Source organism: Podarcis gaigeae (genome assembly GCF_964106915.1).
Source record: "Podarcis gaigeae genome assembly, chromosome: 1".
Classification (NCBI taxonomy): Eukaryota; Metazoa; Chordata; class Lepidosauria; order Squamata; family Lacertidae; genus Podarcis; species Podarcis gaigeae.
The window spans coordinates 50,357,677-50,379,717 of NC_139678.1; the positions used below are offsets into that span (position 1 = coordinate 50,357,677).

At 43.9% G+C, this 22,041-nt stretch overlaps 1 protein-coding gene across 5 annotated transcripts in view; it reads left to right on the forward strand.

The window, feature by feature from the left end:
- Positions 1 to 3,382: 3,382 nt before the first annotated feature.
- The window catches only part of LRP4 (LDL receptor related protein 4), a 99,511-nt gene continuing 80,852 nt past the window's right edge, over positions 3,383 to 22,041 (forward strand). For 3 of the 5 annotated variants that reach the window (XM_083748728.1, XM_083748729.1, XM_083748726.1), the window contains exon 1: positions 3,396 to 3,843. In XM_083748728.1, the coding sequence (XP_083604854.1) occupies positions 3,759 to 3,843 (85 nt within the window). In that variant the 5' untranslated portion in view covers positions 3,396 to 3,758. Of the gene's footprint in view, positions 3,844 to 22,041 lie in introns of all 5 variants that reach the window. The other 2 variants (XM_083748725.1, XM_083748727.1) reach the window with 2 other exon arrangements.

Sequence of the window (22,041 nt, forward strand, 5' to 3'; positions counted from 1 at the left end):
CGGGAAAGGTAAGGGACCAACTGCTTGATGCGGCGAAGGTGGAAAAATGTCGCCTTGGCTGTTGCTGTAACTTGTGCCTCCATGGAAAGGGAGGCGTCAAGGATTACACCCAAACTCTTAACGGAAGGCAATGGCACTAATTGGGCCCCCGCATGCCATCCCGACCTAGCCATAGGACCTCTGTCTTCGAAGGATTTAGTTTCAATCGGTAACTACCTACCTAGGTGTAGGTAGGGAGTTTCAAAGAATATGTGCTCGCTACACTAAAAGATAGACTCCTCACCAATATAGAAAGAACATTATAGGGCACTTGTAAAAGTACACAGATCAAAACAGTAAAGTAGACATGGATGGAGCAGTGCGATCCTGCAAGTAAATTAGCCCAAAGTTGTAAAGCCCTAACAGTATACAATAGTATACAACTTGGCCTGTTAACAAACTGGCAACCACTCTGATCTTTGAGCAGAGATATAGCATGCTGATAGAATCTTGCTCCTTTCAGCAATTGTGCAGCAGCATTCTGCACTAAATCCAGCCACAATGGAAGCTGCACAATGAGTGTGTTGCAGTAATCCAGGCATGAAGTTACCAGTGCCTAAAGTTATCCTGGTTTAGAAATTGTCACAGCTGTCATACTACCAAAAGCTATTCTTGGCCACTGAGTGACACAGCTGGATCCAGGAGCATCCCAGACTGCGTACCTGGCTCCTCACAGGGTGTGTACAGCATACAACGCAGACAACTGACAAATAATTCACTCACAATGCTGCTGTCTTGCCTGATTTCAAGCTCAATTTGTATTTCCCCATCAAGTCCAATATTGTATACAGATTGTATGGTGAAATAGAGCTGTTACGTTTTTAGAATAATTTGTATAGTTTATGAAGCAATATCCTGCAATCGAGTACATTCTCATAAACAAAACTTACAATAACCTTGTAAGTACTATAAATATTTCAACAAATTCCACATTAAAAGGGGCGTTCAGTAACTTTTTTCTTGGATGCCTCAAGTAAGAGTTATGAAATAGGCAAAGTTGCTATTAGAATGTATGGAACCAATGGCTGCCAAAGACCTAAGACCCAAAATTCATGTGACAATCACAGATCAGAGTTCCAGTTGCCTACCTCAGCTGCCTGGCAACATTTACAATTGCAGAATTGCCTTCATTCCAAAGTTATCTCTGGTGGTTTCACTTTATCAGAGGCACCAGATGTACGCAAATTCTTGATTTCTATACAGAATAGCTGTTGTGGGTTCAGTAAGTAAGTTTTTATTTTCAGATTTTTGCTAAGACCAGAACCTCACACTTGATGAAACTTTAAATACAACAGATCTCTGAATTTAAAGCAACTGGAAGATGTAAGAGGGCAGGCTGCACGGCACACAGAACTATTCTCTCCAACCAACCCCTCACCATTTACCAGCATCTGCTGTCTAAGGCATCCATCTCTTTCTGCCTAAGGGTAGGGCTGGCCTTGCTAGAATTATTTTTAGGATAACTGACCTAGCATTAAAGAGAGGCATGAAATGCCCAGTGGTTTGCTAAGAAGTTTCCTTCCCATAGATTAGTGGTCTATAAGAGTTATGGGAAAGCTTGTGAACATTCCTCTTTTTTGATCTGGACTACAGTATTTCCCTTACTTTCTTCCCTATCTCATGGTACTTTGCACAATATTTAAAAAAACAAAAACAGCCATGTTGTTCCATGGAAAGACCAAAAACCCACAGTCAAGCAATACTTTTATTAAGACCAACCGAAATGTCACATAATTTACAATATTTTGAGGAAACACAGATCCTTGCATGCAGCAAAGGGACGGAATGGGGAGATAGTGTTGTCAATTTAACAATATGTTTTTTGGAAGGGGGTTATTAGTCTCTATTAGTTTTTATTGTAGCTTTTTGTTGTTGTTCACTTAAAAAGTTATTTCTGTGCAATGGTGGCGAGGGATTTCATCATAGATGTTTTGCCAATCCTTTTATCCATTGCAGCCCTTTGTGTTATATTCCACACTGTTCCACACAACCTCAAGTATTGAGTGAGAGAGGTATTGGTGAAAGTCAGGTACGAAACTTAAGCTTCAGGGTCTTTAATCCCAGAGGGTCCCAGAAGCGACTTTAGCCCAGGCTGCTTTTAAAATGAATCTAGTAGACCCAATCTGAGTCGCACAACTCATTTTGATTATTTTGTTGTTGTTTATATTTCAACAGTCCTGAAGTTTGAGAGTTGGTAGCGCAGATGTTGTAGAGGTGTGGTGATCTGTCATGGAACAACCCCAGAAAATATCAGGCGTTACCTAATTGCTGGTTGTGAAGGGGCCCCATAACAGTTCAAGCTTCAGGGCTCCAAAAATGTAGGTCTGCCACAGCCTGTCTTGCACGAGTGAAGTGCTTTCTGCTAGTGTAAAGCTACCATTGCATTCAACTCACTATATCATTTAAAGTTTTATTGAACTAGCTTTAAAAGTGCATACCACTTTCCCATTTTGATGAAGTACCAAAAGCAACCAGGAAGAGTATGTGTGCATCTTCAATACCTGCAAATTGAAATGAGTGATAGATGATGTTATGCATCTGGACACAGTGAAGTGGAACTGCCGTATCTGAGCTGAGAACAGGGATGATGTGTACATTTGCACCTGCTGATCAGCAAAGGGAGGGGAGTTGTCCTATATGGTGTGAGTGAGGCAGTTGTTTGCCACCAATCTGAGCACACTATGGGAGAAAACTTCCACTTGTGTTCAAAATGCTCTGAGCCTGTAAGGGGTGCAGGTGTGGGGTGGCCTGGTGCTGGTGGTGATTTGAGAGCCAGTGTAGTTTTGTAGTTGAAAGTGCTGGACTAAGATATGGGAGATCAGGGTTCAAATCCCCACTCACCCATGAAGCCCATTGGGTAATCCCATTGGTAGGTTAGGCTGAGACAGCCTCTCAGCCTAACCTACCTCACAGAGTTGTTGCAAGGATGAACTGAGGAGGAGGCAAAGAACCATGTACACCACTTTGAGCTCTTTGGAGGGAAAAGTTGGGATATAAATGCAACAAATAAATCATAATTAGAAGGGCTCTAACCCGGTGGTAGAGCACCTCCTTTGCATGCAGAGGGTCCCAGGTCCCTCTCCAAAAAAACCAAACCAGTTTAGAAGAAAAGTGGGTCCCGTGTAGGAAAAGGTCGAAGACTGTTAGCGTAGTAGGGAGTCAGCTCTTGCTGAGGCGGGAAGGCGACGTCAAGTTGCCTTCGTCTTCTCCCTCTCGCAACTTGGGGAAACGTGCCCGGCCGTGTAGCAGCCGCCGCCGCCGCCGCCGCTCCTGTCGGCGAGAAGCGAAGGCGGAGGTTGCCCCGTCGGGACTCCTCCTCCGAGGGCAGGGCCGGGGGCGGGCAGGCGGAGCAGGCAGCCGGAGGGAGCCCCAATCTCGCCGTCGCGCTCCTGCGGGGTGGAGAGAGACGTCGGCGCGGGGTCGAGTGAAGCAGCAGCCGCCGCCGCCGCCGCCGCCGCCGCTCCAACCAGAGCCAGACTCACCGCGAGCCACCCCGGCCAGTCCTGGCGCCTGGTGGTGGCGGCTGCTCTGAGGAGGAGGAAGGTCGCCCGGCCGGCACCGCGGAAAGAGAGAGAAAGAGGGAGAGGGAGGGACAGAGAGCCGCGGGCGCCGTGCAGCGAGACGACTCGGGAGAACTCAACTTTCTGCTCGCCGCTCGCCAAGCAGGGGAGAGACTGCGTCGTGCAGGGGCTGCGGGAGCTGCAGCAGGGGTCGCCACCATGAGGCGGCTCGGGGGCGTCCGCCCGCCTCCTCCTCCTCAGCCGCTGTTGCTGCTGCTGCTGGGAGCCCTTTTCTACGTGCGAGGTAAGCGCTTCCGAAGGGACACCCTCCCCCCCCCCCCGGTTTCCCGCGCTGCTCTCAGCCGCTGTGCGCTGTGAACGAGACTTGCGTCGGGGAAAGGCTCCTTTCTCTCTTTTGCCTTTCTGCCGTGCGGCGTCCCGCGGTCGAAGTTGCTCCGGGCTTTCCGAAAGGCGCTCGGCCCATGCTCAGGCGCGCTCGTCTCGCTTCACGTTTCGGACCCAGCCCCGACTTGAGCTCTCGCCGGGAATCCCCGGACTCGGCCAGTGGCGTTTTTCTGGCCCTCATTGCGGGTGCGCCTGTGTTCTTGCCTTGAGCCCATACAGAGCTGCTCCCCATTTCCTAGACCTGCAGCCCTCTCTGGGCACGTACCTGGGAACAAATCCCGCTGAACAAAGCAGGACTTTTAAATAGCACCCAACGCGCTTAGGTTAGCGTTGCAGGGAACCCCCCCCCCCTTTTCTTTGCTCCCCGGGGTCCTTGCCCTCGTGGCTGTGGACCAGAGAAACCTCCTCGCAGTCTTCTCTCTCCTCCTCCCTTCCCCCACCCCTTTGTTTCTAAAACTAGAAGTGATGGCATCCAAGTTTCGGAGAGTTGGTGTGTCGGAGAGAGTTGCCTGTGTTCACTTGGCAAGGGCAGAAAGAGCACTCTGCACATGGTACAACAACTTCGCCTAATGATTTGCCCCCCCCCCCCGGCCAAATCCGGCACACACTGCCCGAGCCGCTGGTGGTGGGGAGGTGCTCTGGGGCAAAGCCTGGCTGAACTCTGGCTCAAATTAAGCCCGCTCCCTCCACGCGCAGGAGCAGCTGGGTGGAGCGGCGGCGGCGGCGGCTTTGCTCATTTGCAAGAGGTGCTCGAGTGTTTCTGGCGCCGGCGCGCGGGGCATCCCGCCGTGCTAACTACCTGCTTTCTTCTTCCCTACTTGGCATTGTCTTTGTCCCATCCGTCACACGCATGCCTCGTTCTCCGGCGATTCCTGTCCTCCTCAGCCTTCGCAGCTCATATTGTGTAGAGCATGCATCTGTTAGGGCCGCTGATCGGCTTTCCTGTCCCAGCCCTTCAAATGTTTCTTCTTGCAACCCAACCGGATCCCTGCAAAGCCACAGCAAAGGGATCTCCACTTCCTTCATGTACTCTTGCCTTGAAACATGCTTGCTCTCCCCCCACTCCTCCAAAGGGCAGCCGCCGCTTTTGATGCACATACGCCCACCTCCTCCCCTCTGAAGTTGATCTGCTAAATTTATCCCTTTCTGCTAAATTGATCTGCTAAATTTATACCCCCCCTTCTCTCTCTCTCTCTCTCTCTCTCTCTCTCTCTCTCTCTCTCCCTCCCCCTCTCTCCCTCTCTCCCTCTTTCTGTCTTTCCCTGCTGCGGGTGAGTGAGAGACTGTGGCATTGTTAAATTCAGTGCTGGAAGGTTGTATGTGTGCAGGTTATTTCTAGCCTTCTCTTGCGTGTTGGGACAGCAGCCCTTCCTCAGCAGGAATGCAGCTGCTCTTCCTACCAGACAAGCCCCTTAAAGGTACAGACCTGCTAGGGTGGAATCTTGGGCTCCGTTTACTTTCTTTCCCCTCAGATTTTTTGTGGTCTTGGGAGTGCTTTTATAGTAGTAGAAGTAGTAGTAGTAGTAGTAGTAGTAGTAGTAGTAGTAGTAATAAATGCTCAAAGTGAGCACCCATAATAAATGCTATGTTGGGAGCAGGAAAGCATGTGAAGAAGAAAAAAGCAGCTTTCTCCCTGCCTGTTGCTTACAAGGAAGACTGTGCATCTTAAGTGTTTTGCAGTGCTGTATTTGAAACTGATGTAGAAAATGTGTTGTGGTTAGTGGTTCACAGATGTGTGCTGAGCACATTATTGGTGCTCAATAAACAGTGGCAGAGTAATAGTAACTATGTTCTTGGAGGGGGGAAGATATGCTCTGCTGTTTATTAATAAGTTGAAGTTGTTGTTTGGGGGGGGAGCAAAGTTTCCCAGATGTTTGTGGACAAGTTGACATTTTCTGTAGCAGGAAGTCGGAAGCATAAATGCATCTTCCTCCTCTTTTGGCTGCTGCCTGTGTAATTTCATCCACCTGTCTCTCCAGATGCTGATTGGGAGTTGCAGGAAGTCTCTGCCTTAGAAATATTGGCTCCCATCATTCTCGCAAGCATTGGCCTTGGGGCACAATGAGGTTGTGTTTAGCTTAAACAGTTCCTTTCTGATCAGAATGCTGCTTGCGCTCACATACACCGCCCCCCCTTGCAGTGGCAGGAGCGATAGTTTGAAAATGCCGGATAGAACAGGCGGAACCTTAATTTATTTTTATTGCTAACCGGAGGAGTTTAAATTTCTCTGGCAAGTTCTGTGAGAGCGTAAAGGAACAATTTAAAGGCTAGACCACTGCCTAGATAGAGGACTGGGTGGGATTTTATTTTGGCTCTTACCCAGGTGCTTCTATTTAATGTGTCCTGGCAGTTAATGACTGTTGGGGGGATGGTTTGCTGTAAAGTGTAGGTCATTTGTCATGCTTGCTTGTTAAGTGGCAGTGTGTTGATGTCTACAGAAGGCACTTTTATGCCAGGTTGACTCAGGAATAGCAACATCCATAACTGCGGCTTCATTCCAGCATTATTCTCCTGAGTGTCCCTCTGGGGAAAAGTGCTGGCGTTTATGCCTGAATAAACAGTTTGGCACATTTTCTTCCACATATATGCATTCTACTTCAGTTTTTCTACTCACTGATTTTAGTTTTATCTCCATTTGTTCCTGCTTCCTTGCAGCGCTGAAGTATGCTAGATGAAAGAAAATAATAAAAATTAATTGGGAAAAATAATTTATGCTTAAATTTAGGATACTTGTAAGAGCTGGTGCCTCTTTGTTTTTGTGAACAGTAGCTCCTGTGAGGACTGTGAAGACAACTTAATATGCTTAAAAGGTTAATAGAACAAAGGGCACAAGCAAATAATTTCAGATAAGAAACTCTTTCCTGTTTAATGTTGTGATACTGTACGGTGCTGTCAGGCTGCACCTTTATTTGTACGGCATCTTGAGTGTGTGTACACAGGATATCTGATCTCCATATTCCTATTCACAGCTTTTATGTGGTGTCCCTGTTGTGCTGCACCATGCCAGTATCTATGGGAAGATTTAGGTTCTTCAGAAGTGAGGCTACTGTGGCTGTGTGAGACCTGTTGGTTGGCCTTTGTGTGGTGCCGTTTGTTCGTAATCAATAAGTTTGTTAATATTGCATGCCTTCATGACTTCCACACCATGCCCCATAGTTGAAATACAGTGGTACCTTGGGTTACATACGCTTCAGGTTACATGCGCTTCAGGTTACAGACTCCACTAACCCAGAAATAGTACCTCTGGTTAAGAACTTTGCTTCAGGATGAGAACAGAAATTGTGCTTCGGCTGTGTGGCGGCAGCAGGAGGCCCCATTAGCTAAAGTGGTGCTTCAGGTTAATAATAGTTTCAGGTTAAGAACGGACCTCTGGAATGAGTTAAGTACTTAACCCGAGGTACCACTGTATAGCAATGATTCAAACAGAGTATAGCACACATACTGCTGCATCTTCTCAAGAATTTTGAATGACTGCCCCTTGACCTTAATTTAATAGTTAATAGTAGAGGGAAGTTGGCACTCCAATCAAATTTTTAAGAGAGATGCTTGAACTTAAGCGCTTGTGGAAGTTGCATCCTCTGTCCTGGTAGCTTTTCTCTGTGACATGCGGTCACTCAGTATCATGAATGTACTAGCAAACTCCCAGATATTATGATAGATGAGATGTTTGTGGAGGAGCGTTTTAAGGACTCTGGAGTAGAAAGGTCAGTGAAGACCAGGTCCATCCAGGTTCTGGCATGGAAGACCCATCTTAACTTCAATTAATTGTTGTGCCCAGGTGCATCCTTTACTTTTTCTCATAGGAATTCATGACATCCATTCATTTGTGTGGAAGAAAGTACAGTCATACCTTGGCTGCCAAACAGAATGCATTCCGGGAGTCCGTTCGACTCCCAGAACCATTCAAAAACCAAAGCATGGCTTCCAATTGGCTGCAGGAGCTTCCTGCAGCCAATTGGAATCCGCGCCGTACGTTGGGCTTCCAAAAATCGTTTGAAAACCGGAACACTCACTTCCAGTTTTCGATCATTTGGGAGCCGAAATGTTTGGCAACTAAGCCGTTTGAGATCCAAGGTACGACTGTTAAGTGCATTCAGAAACAGACACCTTCTGGAAAGGGTGCTAAATCTATTTCCTGCCCCATGTGATTTCAACAATGGAGAAACCTGCCTGCTTCCATCTGTGCACTCTCACCATGGTTTCCGTTTCTTGGTCACACCAGAGTGTGAAAGAATATTGGGAACTGGTGCTCCTAATGTTTGAATCCCTATATACTTGTCTGTATTATATACAGTATTATTACCTCCCGTAATTGTTAACTCGGGTGGTAAGTGCTAACAGGGTTGCAACCAAAACAAGGCTGCTGGAAACAAAGAGGAAGGTATTGGTGTGCCACAGGGAATACTGAAGTTTTCAGGTGTACAAAATAATCATTTAAAAAACCCTCAAACCTAAGGCTGCATCTAAGGGCTGAACATGCTGTGTAACCACAGAATGATGTGTGCTAGCTGGAAAAGAAAATCTGTGTATGAATGGAGGAGGGCCTGACTAGTTGACTAGAACCCTGAACCAGGAGCATTCCTTCTGGAAATTGAGGACACAGTGCTATGTATGTGTGAGTGAGTGGTACAACATTTCCATATATGGAGACTGAGACTCTTTTGGCAAGGTTCTCTGAAGTCTTCAGTGGATGTTCTTCTAAGCCCTGTTACCTAAAATTTGTTAAACAGCTCCTATCTGGGACCTTTAGCAGCCTATACATACCCTTTCCCTAGTGACCCATAGGAGCAGTTTTGGCCTACCTGTGCTAAAAAGTGGTTGCAAACTTTGGGGGCTCTCCTGAGACTATTGCAGATGATAGAAGAGGAAAGAGACCCGCAGGTTAATTTGACAGTAGCTCTTTGCTTCAGCAAGTACTATGGCAGCTATCAAAAAGAAGGCTGATAAGATAAAAGTTGTTATGTCGGTCCTCAAGTTCAGAATGCCAGATAATAAATTTACCAGTGTACATGTCTGGCTGGTATGAATTACCCCTGCCTTTGATACCTGAGATACTTATTTATAGGACCCATCCTATTCCTGTGACTATACTTTTTTTAAAAAAACATTTAATATTGAATTTTAAATTGCTGTAACCCACCCTGGGATCTGCTGGCAAAGGGTTGGCAATAAAAGATGATGATGATATATGCAGCAAACCAAATTAATTGAAGGATTCTGTTGATTGAACCCTTTTGATTTACCCCTTTAAGCAAAAAAGTATGTAGAACAAGGAGCCTAGTGACACCTAGATTCCTGCTTTTTCCTCTGAAAGGTTTCTTTTTGGACCTCGGGATTCCCATTTGACTTTCTTTGCTCACATATTTTTCCCCCTGCTTATTCTACTTTAGAAATCTATTATAGGCAAGCAAATTTCTCCTGGGCTTATTGGAGAGGAGTACTTTGAATTGTACTTAGAATTTACACCTTACCTTGTACGGACTGAAGTAATGGAAAATGATCTTTGTCTGGGAACTGAAGAATGTAGTTTGGAGGTTTTTAAGCAGAAGTCTAATTGTCATCTGCCACGGATGCTTTGCTTTGATTCCTGCAATGCAGGGGGTGGGACTAGATGACCCTAGGTGTCCCTTCTGATTCTACAATTCTATGAGTATTGTATAATGGGGTACTTCACAGAGGCAAACTTTTCTAATATTTTAACCACTTGGTAGACTCTGAAAGGCTACTATTAGGTCAGTTTGAGTTCACAGTTGTAGCTCCTTTTTAAAGACAGTTTTCCTAATCCTGATAAATTAAATTATTCCTGTACCATCCAGTTTAAGTTTTTAAAGGTTATTACACAGACAAAGCATGTGATCTGTAGTAGACTCAAAAGGTGGGGTGGGAAAAAAAAGGTGGGTGTAACATTCCCATCATTTTTAAATGAAAGGTGTTGCTAGTTTGCTGCAGGGTAATAATAGATATTTACAAATATTTTCAGTCTTAAACAAGTTACACTCCTCCATAAAAGTAATACCTATCTTCCCTGTTATGCGTTCAATAGCTTCTCCTCATCCTCAAAAGGAGGTGGCAAGTAACACAGTTTGTGTCTGTGAAAATGAGGCAGAAATGTAAATAGTTACACTTCTCTTTATGTTAGAATGCAGATTGTCTGGGATATTTATTATTATTATTATTATTATTATTATTATTATTATTATTATTATTATTACTGTTTCTTTACTGACAGGTTTTGTTTGTTTGGAAAAATGCTATTCTAGGAAGCAAATAAAAAGGATTGGGGGAGGAAAACATGGATGAAACAGGCCACCATTTACAAAAACTGTGTGTGTGTGTGATATATATTAAAAGGGTGTACACACATAGTATTAATGGCAAGGCAGACTTATAATAAGCTTGGGAGATTGGATTACTGAAAAGCCCCACCAGCTGAATCTTGGTAGGAGATCAAATAAATTCTGAGGAGTTTCTCACAATTTGCTTTCCTTATATTCCTTTTAAGGGGTGACAACCATGAGAAAGGAATACAAATACAGAAAGATTAATTGTCTCTATGTGTTTATATAAAACATTTCAGGTTTACAGAATTTTTGTTTTTACTCATTGAAAGCTATTGTAGTGTTGCTATATCTTTTTTTCTTATTTCAATGGAATACATAGAGTGCCCTTACTGGTTTTCTCTTTATGGGCATTGAAGTATGAAAAAAAGGTTCCCTTAATTGATGTGGGACTGAAACATACTAATTATGGTGCTCTTACAGCATTCTCTCTCTCTCTCTCTCTCTCTCTCTCTCTCTCTCTCTCTCTCTCTCTCTCTCTCTCTCACACACACACACACACACACACACACTATATCCTATGTAAAATAACAGACAATAATGCAGATTATACAGTGGAACAAGTGCTTTAAGACAGATACAATATGAAGCTTCGTAAAAATCCCTCCGTGAGATCTCATGTTTGTGTTTCCATGCGATTTTTAAAAAGCTCTTATTCTTTCTTCTTGCTGTGCAAACCTTTTATGCAAGCAGGAAAACTTGGCCATGAAAAGTCATGGTTTTGAAGATTTAACTCTTTGACTGCTGCTGTGATTTCATTTATTTATTTCATAAAATTTACATACTGTTTGATTGTCAAAATAATTGAAGTGGTTACATTGCAATGTTTTGGTGTCGTCGTTCCCCCCCCCCCCCCCCATGCGCAAATTTTGTAGTGCTTCAAGTGAAAACAAGGACTTGGAAAATAAAAGCAGTTCATAGAAGGATGGCCAGCACCGTTGCTATATCTGTGCATACCTTTTATTGAGACTGCCACAGTGCCTGCTGAGTATTTGGTGCCCATTTTATAAGTACACTGGAACCTCTCTTGTCAAACTTAATCCGTACCGGAAGAACATTTGACTTCCAAAACGTTTGACAACCGAGGCGCAAAGGGCTGTGGGCAATTTCCATTGAGAAAATGGAAAAACACGCAGCAGAAGCCGTTCAACTTCCGAGGCATGTTCAAAAATGGAAGCATTCACTCCCGGGTTTTTGGCATTCAGGTTCCGAAACGTTCGGCTTCCAAGACGCTCGAAAACCAAGGTTCCACTGTAACACGTTCCATTACCCTGTGCCCAAACATTTCTGAACAGTTAAAAAAGTAAACTCTGTTAAATATTTATTATCTTTCTAGTTTGTGAAAAGCTGGATGCGCATCTACACATGCTCATGCTAGAGTGGTGTTTCTTTTAGGAGTGAAATACAATTGGTGTAGATAATTTCACCACTATTGAGTTGTATGTGACTTGGGGACGTAGCTGCAGTTAGTGGTATTATGTTGTAAGCTGTCCAGAGTGGCTGGGGAAACCCAACTATAAAACAATATAACAACAACAAGTGCTGGAACAGATGCAAGTTGCCTTGCTACTACTGTCTCTCCAGATAAATAATATCCTGGATACAGTCTAATTTAACAGAGGAAACCACGAACCTGTTAATGAATGTGCCTGCCAAATACAGATTAGATAAACAAAGATCTTTGCTAAATCCCTTTTTTCTATTGTTGTTTCTGTGGCTGTTCCTTTAATATTACTTAAGGAAATCTTTTCAGGAATATGATAAACCATTTCCTTTTTGAAAGTGCATGCCCTTTAAAAAGTATGCTGCTGGCTTCACCTGATGGAGGAGCCTTTGAGCTGGGCTTCTCTTGCCATTCAGCATGCTCTCACTGCATTAATTGGCATACTGTATTTAGTGGCTGTCTGCATTTCACACAAATCATGACAAAGAACACTAATTGCAGCTGTTGTCCATGAAGTTAATGTGTCTAACGGTTCGGCTTTTACCATTGAGTTTGCAGTATCTTTGGTTCACTGACATGGCTGTTTTGTTAGGCGTCGGTCTTCTGTGGGATTTTGTTCCCTGTGCTGAGTGTTAGGGATATCAGTTTAATCCAGGGGTAGGCAACCTAAGGCCTGTGGGCCGGATCCGGCCCAATCACCTTCTAAATCCAGCCTGCGGACGGTCTGGGAATCAGCGTGTTTTTACATGAGTAGAGTTTGTCCTTTTATTTAAAATGCATCTCTGGGTTATTTGTGGGGCCTGCCTGGTGTTTTTACATGAGTAGAATGTGTGCTTTTATTTAAAATGTATCTTTGGGTTATTTGTGGGGCATAGGAATTTGTTCATCCCCCCCCCCCCAAATAAATAAATATATATAGTCTGGCCCACAACATGGTCTGAGGGACGGTGGACCAGCCGACGGCTGAAAAATGTTGCTGACCCCTGGTTTAATCCCTCTTCTCCATCTCGACAAGAACAGAGTTTGCTAATACAGAAAGCGAAAGTAAAGTGTATTCCCTTCCACTACCATTGCTAGATTGTAATCCCAGGAATTATTGGTCTTGTTTGTTTTGTGTAGAGTCGGTAAGAGCAAAGTAGTGCCCTTTTTGATTGCTTGCTTGAATGTGGATGAGACCATACTTAGCTGTTCCTCCAGCATTTCCTTTGGAGTGGTGAGATGATCTATTTCATACATGGGGGTCCTAGGTAAAGGTAAAGGGACCCCTAAACAATCAAGTCCAGTCGCGAACGACTCTGAGGTTGCGGCGCTCATCTCGTTTTACAGGCCAAGGGAGCTGGCGTTTGTCCGCTTCCGCAGACAGTTTTTCCGGGTCATATGGCCAGCATGACTAAGCCGCTTCTGGTGAAACCAGAGCAGTGCACGGAAACGCCATTTACCTTCCCGCTGGAGCAGTACCTATTTATCTACTCGCACTGCATGCTTTCGAACTGCTAGGCTGGCAGGAGCTGGGACCGAACAACGGGAGCTCACCCCATCACGGGGATTTGAACCTCTGACCTTTCAAGTGGCAAGCCCAAGCAGCACAGTGGTTTAACCCACAGCGCCACCTGTGTCCCGCATGGGGGTCCTAAGGTTGCTGTACATCAAGTGTTTGCGATTGCTTCTATCCTCCAACAACATAACTCTTAAAAAATGGTTCTAGTGCATGTCAAAGCATACTCATTTGATGATCCAGCATAGTCTAATGCCCACTTTAAGTGCCTTGAAATCAGGGGGCTTATACATAGTTAACTCTGTGAATTGATGGAGTGTAGTAGATTCTCTAGTTTGAAACTGAGTAGCTTCATTTACAGTGCCATCCTATACTCAGAAATAAGCCCCACTGAGTTCCAACGAAGTTTGGTCCCAGGTAAGCGGGTATAGGATTGAAGCATCAACCATGCAAGTGTTTTTGATGACTAGAATTGCCAGTGTGGGAACAAATTTATTCCAGTGGAAAGCTTTATCATTGCCCCATTGCTAAATAAGTTGCATCAATATTTGTGACCTTAGAATTGTAATGAACAATGTTGGCTCTTGCTGTTTTGTGGAAAGGTTGGCATTATGCAATTTCTTTCTAGGCTAAAATCACACATCTATTTTCAGATGCTTTAATGACCTCCCTCCTCACAGTCCCCATGCATAAGTTAAGGTTTTACTGCTTTAAATATCATCACAAACTCTCCAGTCATTGTGGAAGAAGGTTCTCTTTCAACCTGCCTGTGTTACCCTATAATTGGATGTGATCCTATCTCAATGCAGTTGGTGATGGTGTGTAACTTCTCTCCACCTTACTTTTCTGCCTCCTCAGCCACCATTCCTCCTCCCTATTGAAACCAGCCTGATACAGGGAAACCTTTTCAATTTCACAGATACTTTAACAACTTTCTAAAATAATACCATATGCGTCAAGGCTGATGCACATGCATGCTTTTTGAAAGAGAGAAGGCAGTGTAATTTTTTTTTGTTATATATTGATATTTATTTTCACATTTCTCTATTCTTTATATTTTTCTTTTTTTGCATTATTCCTTTATAAATGAAAATCTTTCAATAAAAAAACTTTTTATAGTACATGTTGAACTTCATTTTTGTATTTCATATATGTACCAGTATATCCAAAGCATGAGGGTGGCTCAAAAAATGCTTTAAGTTGCATGTATGAAATCTGCTTTCTTCTATAGCCAGGGTTGGATCATAAATGAGTTCATTCAATTGATTAAAATGTCTGCCCAGCTTGAATATGTGTTTGCACTGCCACTTCACGTCCCTTCTTTACAAAACATACAAAGGTTTTAAAATACTCCATCATACTGTTACCTCACATAAGATTACCCGTGGCTAATAGAGAAATTTATCACTTGCTTTTCTTCCCTTTTCTGCCTCCTCAGCCACCATTCCTCCTCCCTATTGAAACCAGCCTGATACAGGGAAACTGCTGACAAAAGAGTCCAGTCAAGTGGTTTCTGACATCCGTTGTGTCATTGTCGTCTCCATGAAGCTCCTAAATCTCACATAAGCATCGCTGGTATTGGTTATACAGTTGGCCCACATCTTATGCAAGGGATTGGTTTCAAAGGTAACACGTATTTGCGGCAATTGGGTATAGCCAAAATCGTGTTACCCTTGGAACCACCCTGAGGCTAGCCAAGCTAGGCTGCCTTCTAGAAGGCAATTAGTGAGGGGAAGGAGAAAGAGCATCCCTATCAGTCCTAGAGCTGGGGTGCCTTGCCCTGGAAGCAACAGCAAGAGTTTAAAAGCCATTTTCGTGGTGAGTCCGCTCGTGGTTACTACGACAAGAGCTTTTAAGCTGTTGACCTTGCTTCTCAGGCTCATTTGACACACAGACTCTGGGACTGGTAGGGATGCTCTCACGAGATCATAGACCACACCCGCCTTGCCCACTTATAGCTGAAATAGTGTAGGTTAAATGTGCTCAAGGTGCACCCTGTTTGTTGATCAGAATAATGATCCTGTGAAAGCTGGATGGATGATATATTATTGTGATTTACTTTGGGGAAATCCAGTGCTTATTGAATAGCAAACAGTGGGTGCTTTTTAAAAACCAAACCAAAGTGATCAGCACAGTAGTAGTCTTCAAAACACATCTACTAATCACCAGCACACCAATTTATTCCTTGTTACTAAGATAAGCAAGAACTTTAGTATTCTTTTTGTAACTGGCTGGCAGTCCATACCAGTTTACAGATTATTCTGTCCCCGTTGCATCATTGTTATTGTTTTAATATTGCATGTCTCATTAGTGTTCAGTCATAATCGGGCTAGCTCTCTGGTAGAGAGTGGTGACCTAGCTTTCCCTGGTTTCCTTCTTGCCACTCCTCTTTATGACCCCTGTTGTCTCTTTGTTTTCCCCTGTTAAATTTGTGCTGGTGATGTGGCATGTGTGCTGTTTTTCCAAATAGCCTGAAGTTGGCTGTAACCAAGAGCAGCAGTTAAATAGAGCCCAATTTCACTGCTTCCTGGCGTTCAATTGTTTAACTCCATTTTCTGGATTTCTGCTGTTTTGATTTACAGAGAAGCAAACCTCCCTGGTGCCTCTGGGCATCTCTTAAAGCCATTAGAACAAGCTCCATTATTTTCTGGTGCTTAGAAATTCTTCTCTTCAGTCCGAGCATCCATCAAAATAATGTATTCCCTGTAAAGGCTTCTGGAAAATGTTTTAATGGGACCTTTTCACACTTGGGGACAGTTCTTGGATGGAAGAGAAATTGGGGGCAGAGGGAATGCGGGTCAGGCTCATAGAGGGTCTGACTCTGCCTTGCACTGAGCATTGACCTGTATCCTCTCTGCCATTACCTCTGTGCAAGAGGGAGTGGTGTGAACAGAGCAGAACCAAAGCTGGCCACAAAAAGCGCTGGGAGGAAGAAGAAGAAAAAAGACCCCACTCTTGACAAAGAGGCAATTGTACAAAGGTGCCGTATAATTTATCTCCAGGAGTTTATTCCTGGTTGCTTTTCCTGGAAAGACCAAAAAACTGCCTTCCTCTACTCACTGTTTCCCTCTTCAAGGGATATGCTGGAGAGGAAAAAGAGAGAGAGGAAACATTTATTAGTGAAAGACCCATCTATCTTCCACTCTCCTTCTCATGCCTCTGCTCTCCCCACTCCACTTGAAAGGGCAATGCCTTTGGCAGGAAACCTACTCTTGCTATTGGTCTGCCAAATGATTCAGTTTCTTTTAAGTCTTTGCCTCTTTCCTAGTTCAACTCTTCAAAGTTAAATCTGTCTTGGAAGAGTTGTTTGAGGAGGTCTGCTTGGTGTGCACTTGAGGTCATGGGAACTTTGTTCCCATTGGGTTGGATAAATGGTGCAGCAGATATTTATTTTGGTTAATATGGCATATGCGCAAAATGAGATACAGTCAATTTATTTAATTTATTTGCAATTTATACACAATTTAACTTGAATGAATTTAACTTCCCATGCTTGACCTAAAAAAATTAAAGGGGACAGGCTTTTTGGGGGTGGTGGGGGGGAACGTTGGCAGTCCCACCTGCCATTGCACTCACCTTGGGAGAGCGTTTGGATGTTCAGGGAGCATGTTCAGCAGTCTTTGGAGTGTGTGTGTGGCCTTGGGCAAGAGTTTAAAGGTGCAGGGACAGTTTCTTTAGACTATAAACAATTTTGCCTTTTTGCGCTATCCCAGTACATACTCCCTACATAAGTTGAGAGTCGAATATGCTAGTTAAAAGCAGTGCTGTTGATAAAAATTCATCTTGACATAGGGTACAGCAGGCATTGTCAAAGGGCACTCACGAGTGCTGGGGTGCCTCTGAAATCTTCCCCTGCCATCTGCAAAGCCTCTGAGCACGCACACACACACACACATTTACTGCCCCTTGGTCACAAGGTGACAAGGGTAGATACCTTTTTCTCCTTTTAAATTGACAATGAGCTAAAGGATGAAGTTTGAAGAGTGTTTTTCCAAGGCCAGGTTAATTTGACTGGATCTTACTTTTACCCACATCCCTTAGAAAAGTGAAGTGTGTATACACACTTTGTCCCTTTCAGTCTTGTGGGGAAGACCTGATCTAGGGAAGGAGAGAGAGGGGAGAGGAAGGGCCAGAGGTGGGGAGGGGAGCCCATAGCACTCACTCGAAAATCCAAATATGCGCATGGGCCAGAAATGGTTGGCAACTCCTGGGAGATGCAGAGTTCTGGCAATGTGGGAGCATTTATGTATTCTCTTCCATCTGTTTTCATATATGTTCAGTCATAGCCTTTAAGAAAGGATTAGTGTCAGAGCAAAGTGATTATTTGAGAGGAATAAGAGGGAAGGAATTTCAGAGACAGAAGGTGTTGTGGAAGATGCAAACTTAGCAGTGAGGGACAATTATAGAGGTGCCTCATCAACAAAGAGAAGAAGGAGCAGAGGTGTTGGCAGGAGCCAGTCTGTCTTCAGGCACAGAAGCGCTAGAGCTTGAAGAGGAAGATTGAAACTGTAAGGCCTGAGTGGCAGGTGTGAGATGTGCTTTGCTGATTGCATATTGAAGTGCTAGATGAAGGGGTGCAAGGCATCAGTGGAGGGGAAGTGGAAGGGAAAGGGTTTTAAAGCTTTGCACTGAGGACAGATGCTGGCAGCGTTTTAATGGGGGGGGGAGTATAGAAACATATTCAGAATTTTGATTTGGTTTTGTATTTGCCAGTTTCCCAGCCACAAAGCTGAGAACAAACTGGCTCACGGGAAGAGGCAAGTATTAAAAATAGCAAACCACATCATAGAATATGTAAGAGAAGCCATATCCACACAGGTCAGACCCATCCTGTGTTAGGGTGCTAAAATATCAACAACCCAGCCAATGGTTTTGGTGACTGATTTTCAAGAAACTGAGAAATCAGGGAGCACATGACAGGGGACTGCAGAGTACTATGAACAGGGAAGGTAATTTAAAAGATAAATACATGAGAGTAACTGCTCCAGCACTGGTTCAGAATTAGGTTGTGTTTACTACATCAGTTCTGTGTGTTTTGTTTTCTAGTGGAATACATAATCTGCACATAATACTATATTTCATCATTAATATTCTAATACAGTTTTTAAATACAAAAATGGTTAACACTGTAAGTAAAATGTTTATTCTATTTAACAATATTTTTAAATATATGGTGTTGTAACAAGGAATATATAGTTTTAAATAATAATAAAAAATTGTTGCTATACTGGCCAGTTGTATGATTTGAGTATGGCTAATTTTATTTTAATGTATAATGTTTCTCACCCTAAGGTTTCAGAGTGGGTTACAACAATCTAATAATACAATTAAAAACAAGTAAAATAGTTTATACAATTTACGACATGGTTGTTAGTTTTAATGTTGCTTTGTTTTTACCAATGGTGGGTGGCTTTGGATTATGAGCTATCACAAGCTAATTTAATTTTATAATTAGGTATTACCATTACTGAATTGTCCCTTAATTGCTAGAAAAGGCCATTTCAACAAACCACACAAAGTTTAACAAAACAAAAGCAAGCCACATGGACGAACTAACAACACAGTACAATCAGACTTGGAACAAGGAACGTCCTAGACACCCTTCTCTGTGTCTGATTATATTGTATGTTCATGTACAACTGGCTTTCACGTATTCCTTGTTATAAGGGCTCCAAGAACAGAAAGAAGGAACTATTTTGTTTCTTTCAATACAATTCTGAGCCAGTTGCAATGTGCACATGTTCACATGATGCAGTGCTCCCCACTCCTGCACCATTTCAAAGCATGTTGGGAATCATTCATTTTGCACCGTGTTCCTCATTGAAACCTCCCAGCACGTAGAAAGCTCATGCACCCGGGGAAAGATTAGCATAGAAGATGATGCAGCAGGCACTGCTTCGTGTTTGAATGAGCTCTGAGGCTGCATCCACATGAGCCTACCACTCTTTCAGTCTTCATTGTTTTGGCACATAGTAGACATCTCTCAGCCATTCCGTCTGTATTAACCACAAGGAGAAAAATGAAAGCTAAACTTTGCAGCTAAGTTTATTAGAAAATGTTTAAAGAATTTTTATGAATCCCTGACCCAGGTGGAAGTCAGGGAGGTGGACACAAAGAGGTCAGAGCATAGATCAAGGACCTTTTTACCCTTACTGGGTTTTACAAATCCTGTCTAGCTATTCCCTTCCCATGGTGGCCATGGTTGCCCACTGTGAAAACAGGATGCTCAACTACCTAGGTGATTGGCCTGATCCATCAGGGGCTTCTTAGATTTAAAAGGACCCTTTAAATAAGATGCAGAGTCATGTAGAACCCTACATGACTAATTGATTCTGATGTGCCCTGTATCTCATGGAACTGTAGAGGTGGAAGGGCCCACGAGGGTCATGCAGTCTAACCCCCTGCCATGCAGGAATCTTTCACTCAACAAGGGGCTTGGGCCCATGGCCCTGAGTCTCATGCTCTACCAACTGAGCTATCCTGTTTCTCTTGTATATGCAGACCCTATTCTGTAATGGGCTGAGAGGGCATTTTAATTGTTAATAACCCCCTTTTTGAAACTGCCATAGGTGGCCTCGCACCACAAATCAAACTTCAATGGTTGATGTTCTGGCTAGAACTGCAAAGCATTTGCAGACAGCCAAAATGTAGTATTGGATCCTGAATTTCCAAGGGCGTACTTTTATGATTTAGGGATGCTTTTAGTTGTTTCCAAGATTGATTCATAGAAGTTATCGTGAAGTTCTTGTTTACACATGCTTGGTATTGCGTGGGGTGTTAGCTACATTCCTTGCTTACTATCTTGGATCATTGCTATGCTACTGTGTTTGCTTGCTGTGAAACACGAACCCCACCTACACCTGCCTGCTCACCTGTGGAAATCACCATGCTAGTATATTGCATAGGCGCTTCTTTCGAGATGAAGTTGCAGCAAGTTTCCTTATTTTCATTCTGGTTCAGCCTTGGGTTTAAACCCATTTGATAGTGTAAACAGATTAAAGTGAGTTAGAGCAGTTGGGTTTGTTAAGTCACAATAAATGATCATGTAAACAAGCCCCCCAATCGGTTGAAAACATGGCCTTTGGCAAGTGGGAAGAATGACGGACTAACTCGCACTGAATGTGGCCGCTTATCCCAAGCCAAGTACTGAATGTTTAGGACTCCTGGGGAGTGTTTAGAGGGGGTCACTGGGGAGATTATTCAGATTTTGAAGTGGTCCTCATTGAGCACTGGCTGACTCCCACACCCCTTTGAGCTGCCTGCCTGAATGGACAAGAGCACTCAGAAGCACTTGCTACTTAGCAGACAAAAGGTGCTGTGCACACTTTCCCCACCCCCTTATCCTTGCCGTGCTATTGGGGCTCTTGTGCTTGGTGCCCTTTCTCTGCTTTGATTGGGTGCTCGCCCAGTGATTTGCTCAGGGAACAGACTCTGTAAAACCAACAATACCGGCTGTGCTGGAGGTCTCCGGTGTGGAGGGAAACACTCCAAAAGGAACTGTGACTTCTCATGGAGCCAGCTGATAAGAGATTTTGAGGCGGACCGCTTTAAAGTTTTGTGGTTACTGTTTTATAGGTATCGTCAAGATCTGTTGTGTGATTCTCCACATTTAGGAAACTGGCACAATCACATTCCTCCAAGTTAGGAAAATCGGAGTTGCTTTGTTTAGCAACGAAGCACCTCAGTCTAGCAGGCTGCACCCCTTCCTGGCTCTTGCTCAGACCCTGATCTACTTAGTGGTTCCTCGGCCCCATCCCAGGAGCCTCACATGCAGCTACCTAGGCACTTCAGGGCAGTGCTGAAGTTCTTGCCTGTCTCCTCTTCTCCTGTGGCCAGGAGGAGAAGAAGGGAAGTCTTGGAGCTAGCCAGGAAGTGACGTAGGTGATCTGGTTAGTCCGTTTGTGATGGCTCCTCGGGATCATTGACAGGATGGAGATCTGCTGGGGATGGGATCCTGCTCCTCTTGCTCTTCACTTGAGGAGACCTCAAGTTTGAAATCTGGGTAGGGCTGAATCCTGGCAGGCACATACACGCCTTATTGGACCTCTCCAAGTGAACATAGAAGCAAAACAAAAACAAAGATCTAGATGGAAAAACAAGGGAACTGAGTCTCACATTTTTAAGGTCCCCGGTAGAAAAGCGCAAAGGAAGCGAAATGTCTGCTGTAGAATAGAAACTTGGTTGAAACCCACCTAACAATCAAGACAAAGTACAGTAGAATTGGAAAGGACTAAAACACAATGCAGGCCCTGTTCCTTAGGCCTTTCCTGCACATAAACACATGGAATCCTGAATGCAGCCCACATAGTGCCATCCTGCGAACCTAGAAGAGTGAGAAATCAGTGCTTCTGCCTCTTGGGCCACGATGATACACAGAAAACTGGGCAGAGGGGAGCTGGCAAGCTAAGCTTTGCTTCCTCAGCAGAATCTCAACATTTTTTTCATGGCAAAAACCAGGGGACGCCCTGGGTTCTTCTCCCATGCCTTCCTCTTGGAATTTCCTGATTGGATTTTCTTCTGGACAATCTCTTCTCTTTTCCTGTTTTTTTGTATGAATAAACTAATCCCAATCTTGCCATCTTACCTGGCATTAATGAGGGGGTGGAAAAGAGAAAAGGCTTCAAAACTAAACATCAGTAGTTCTGTTTGTGTGCTGCTTCCCTCCTTCCATATTTTGATTGCTTCTCCTCCTCCTATGCAGTCTTTTTAAACATAGATATAGTATGTTGTACTAGGATATTTGCAAAATGTTTTTAGGTGTTGGTACAAATGGAAAAAAGGTGTTCAATAACTTTCTGAAAAATAGAGGCCTTTTAAACC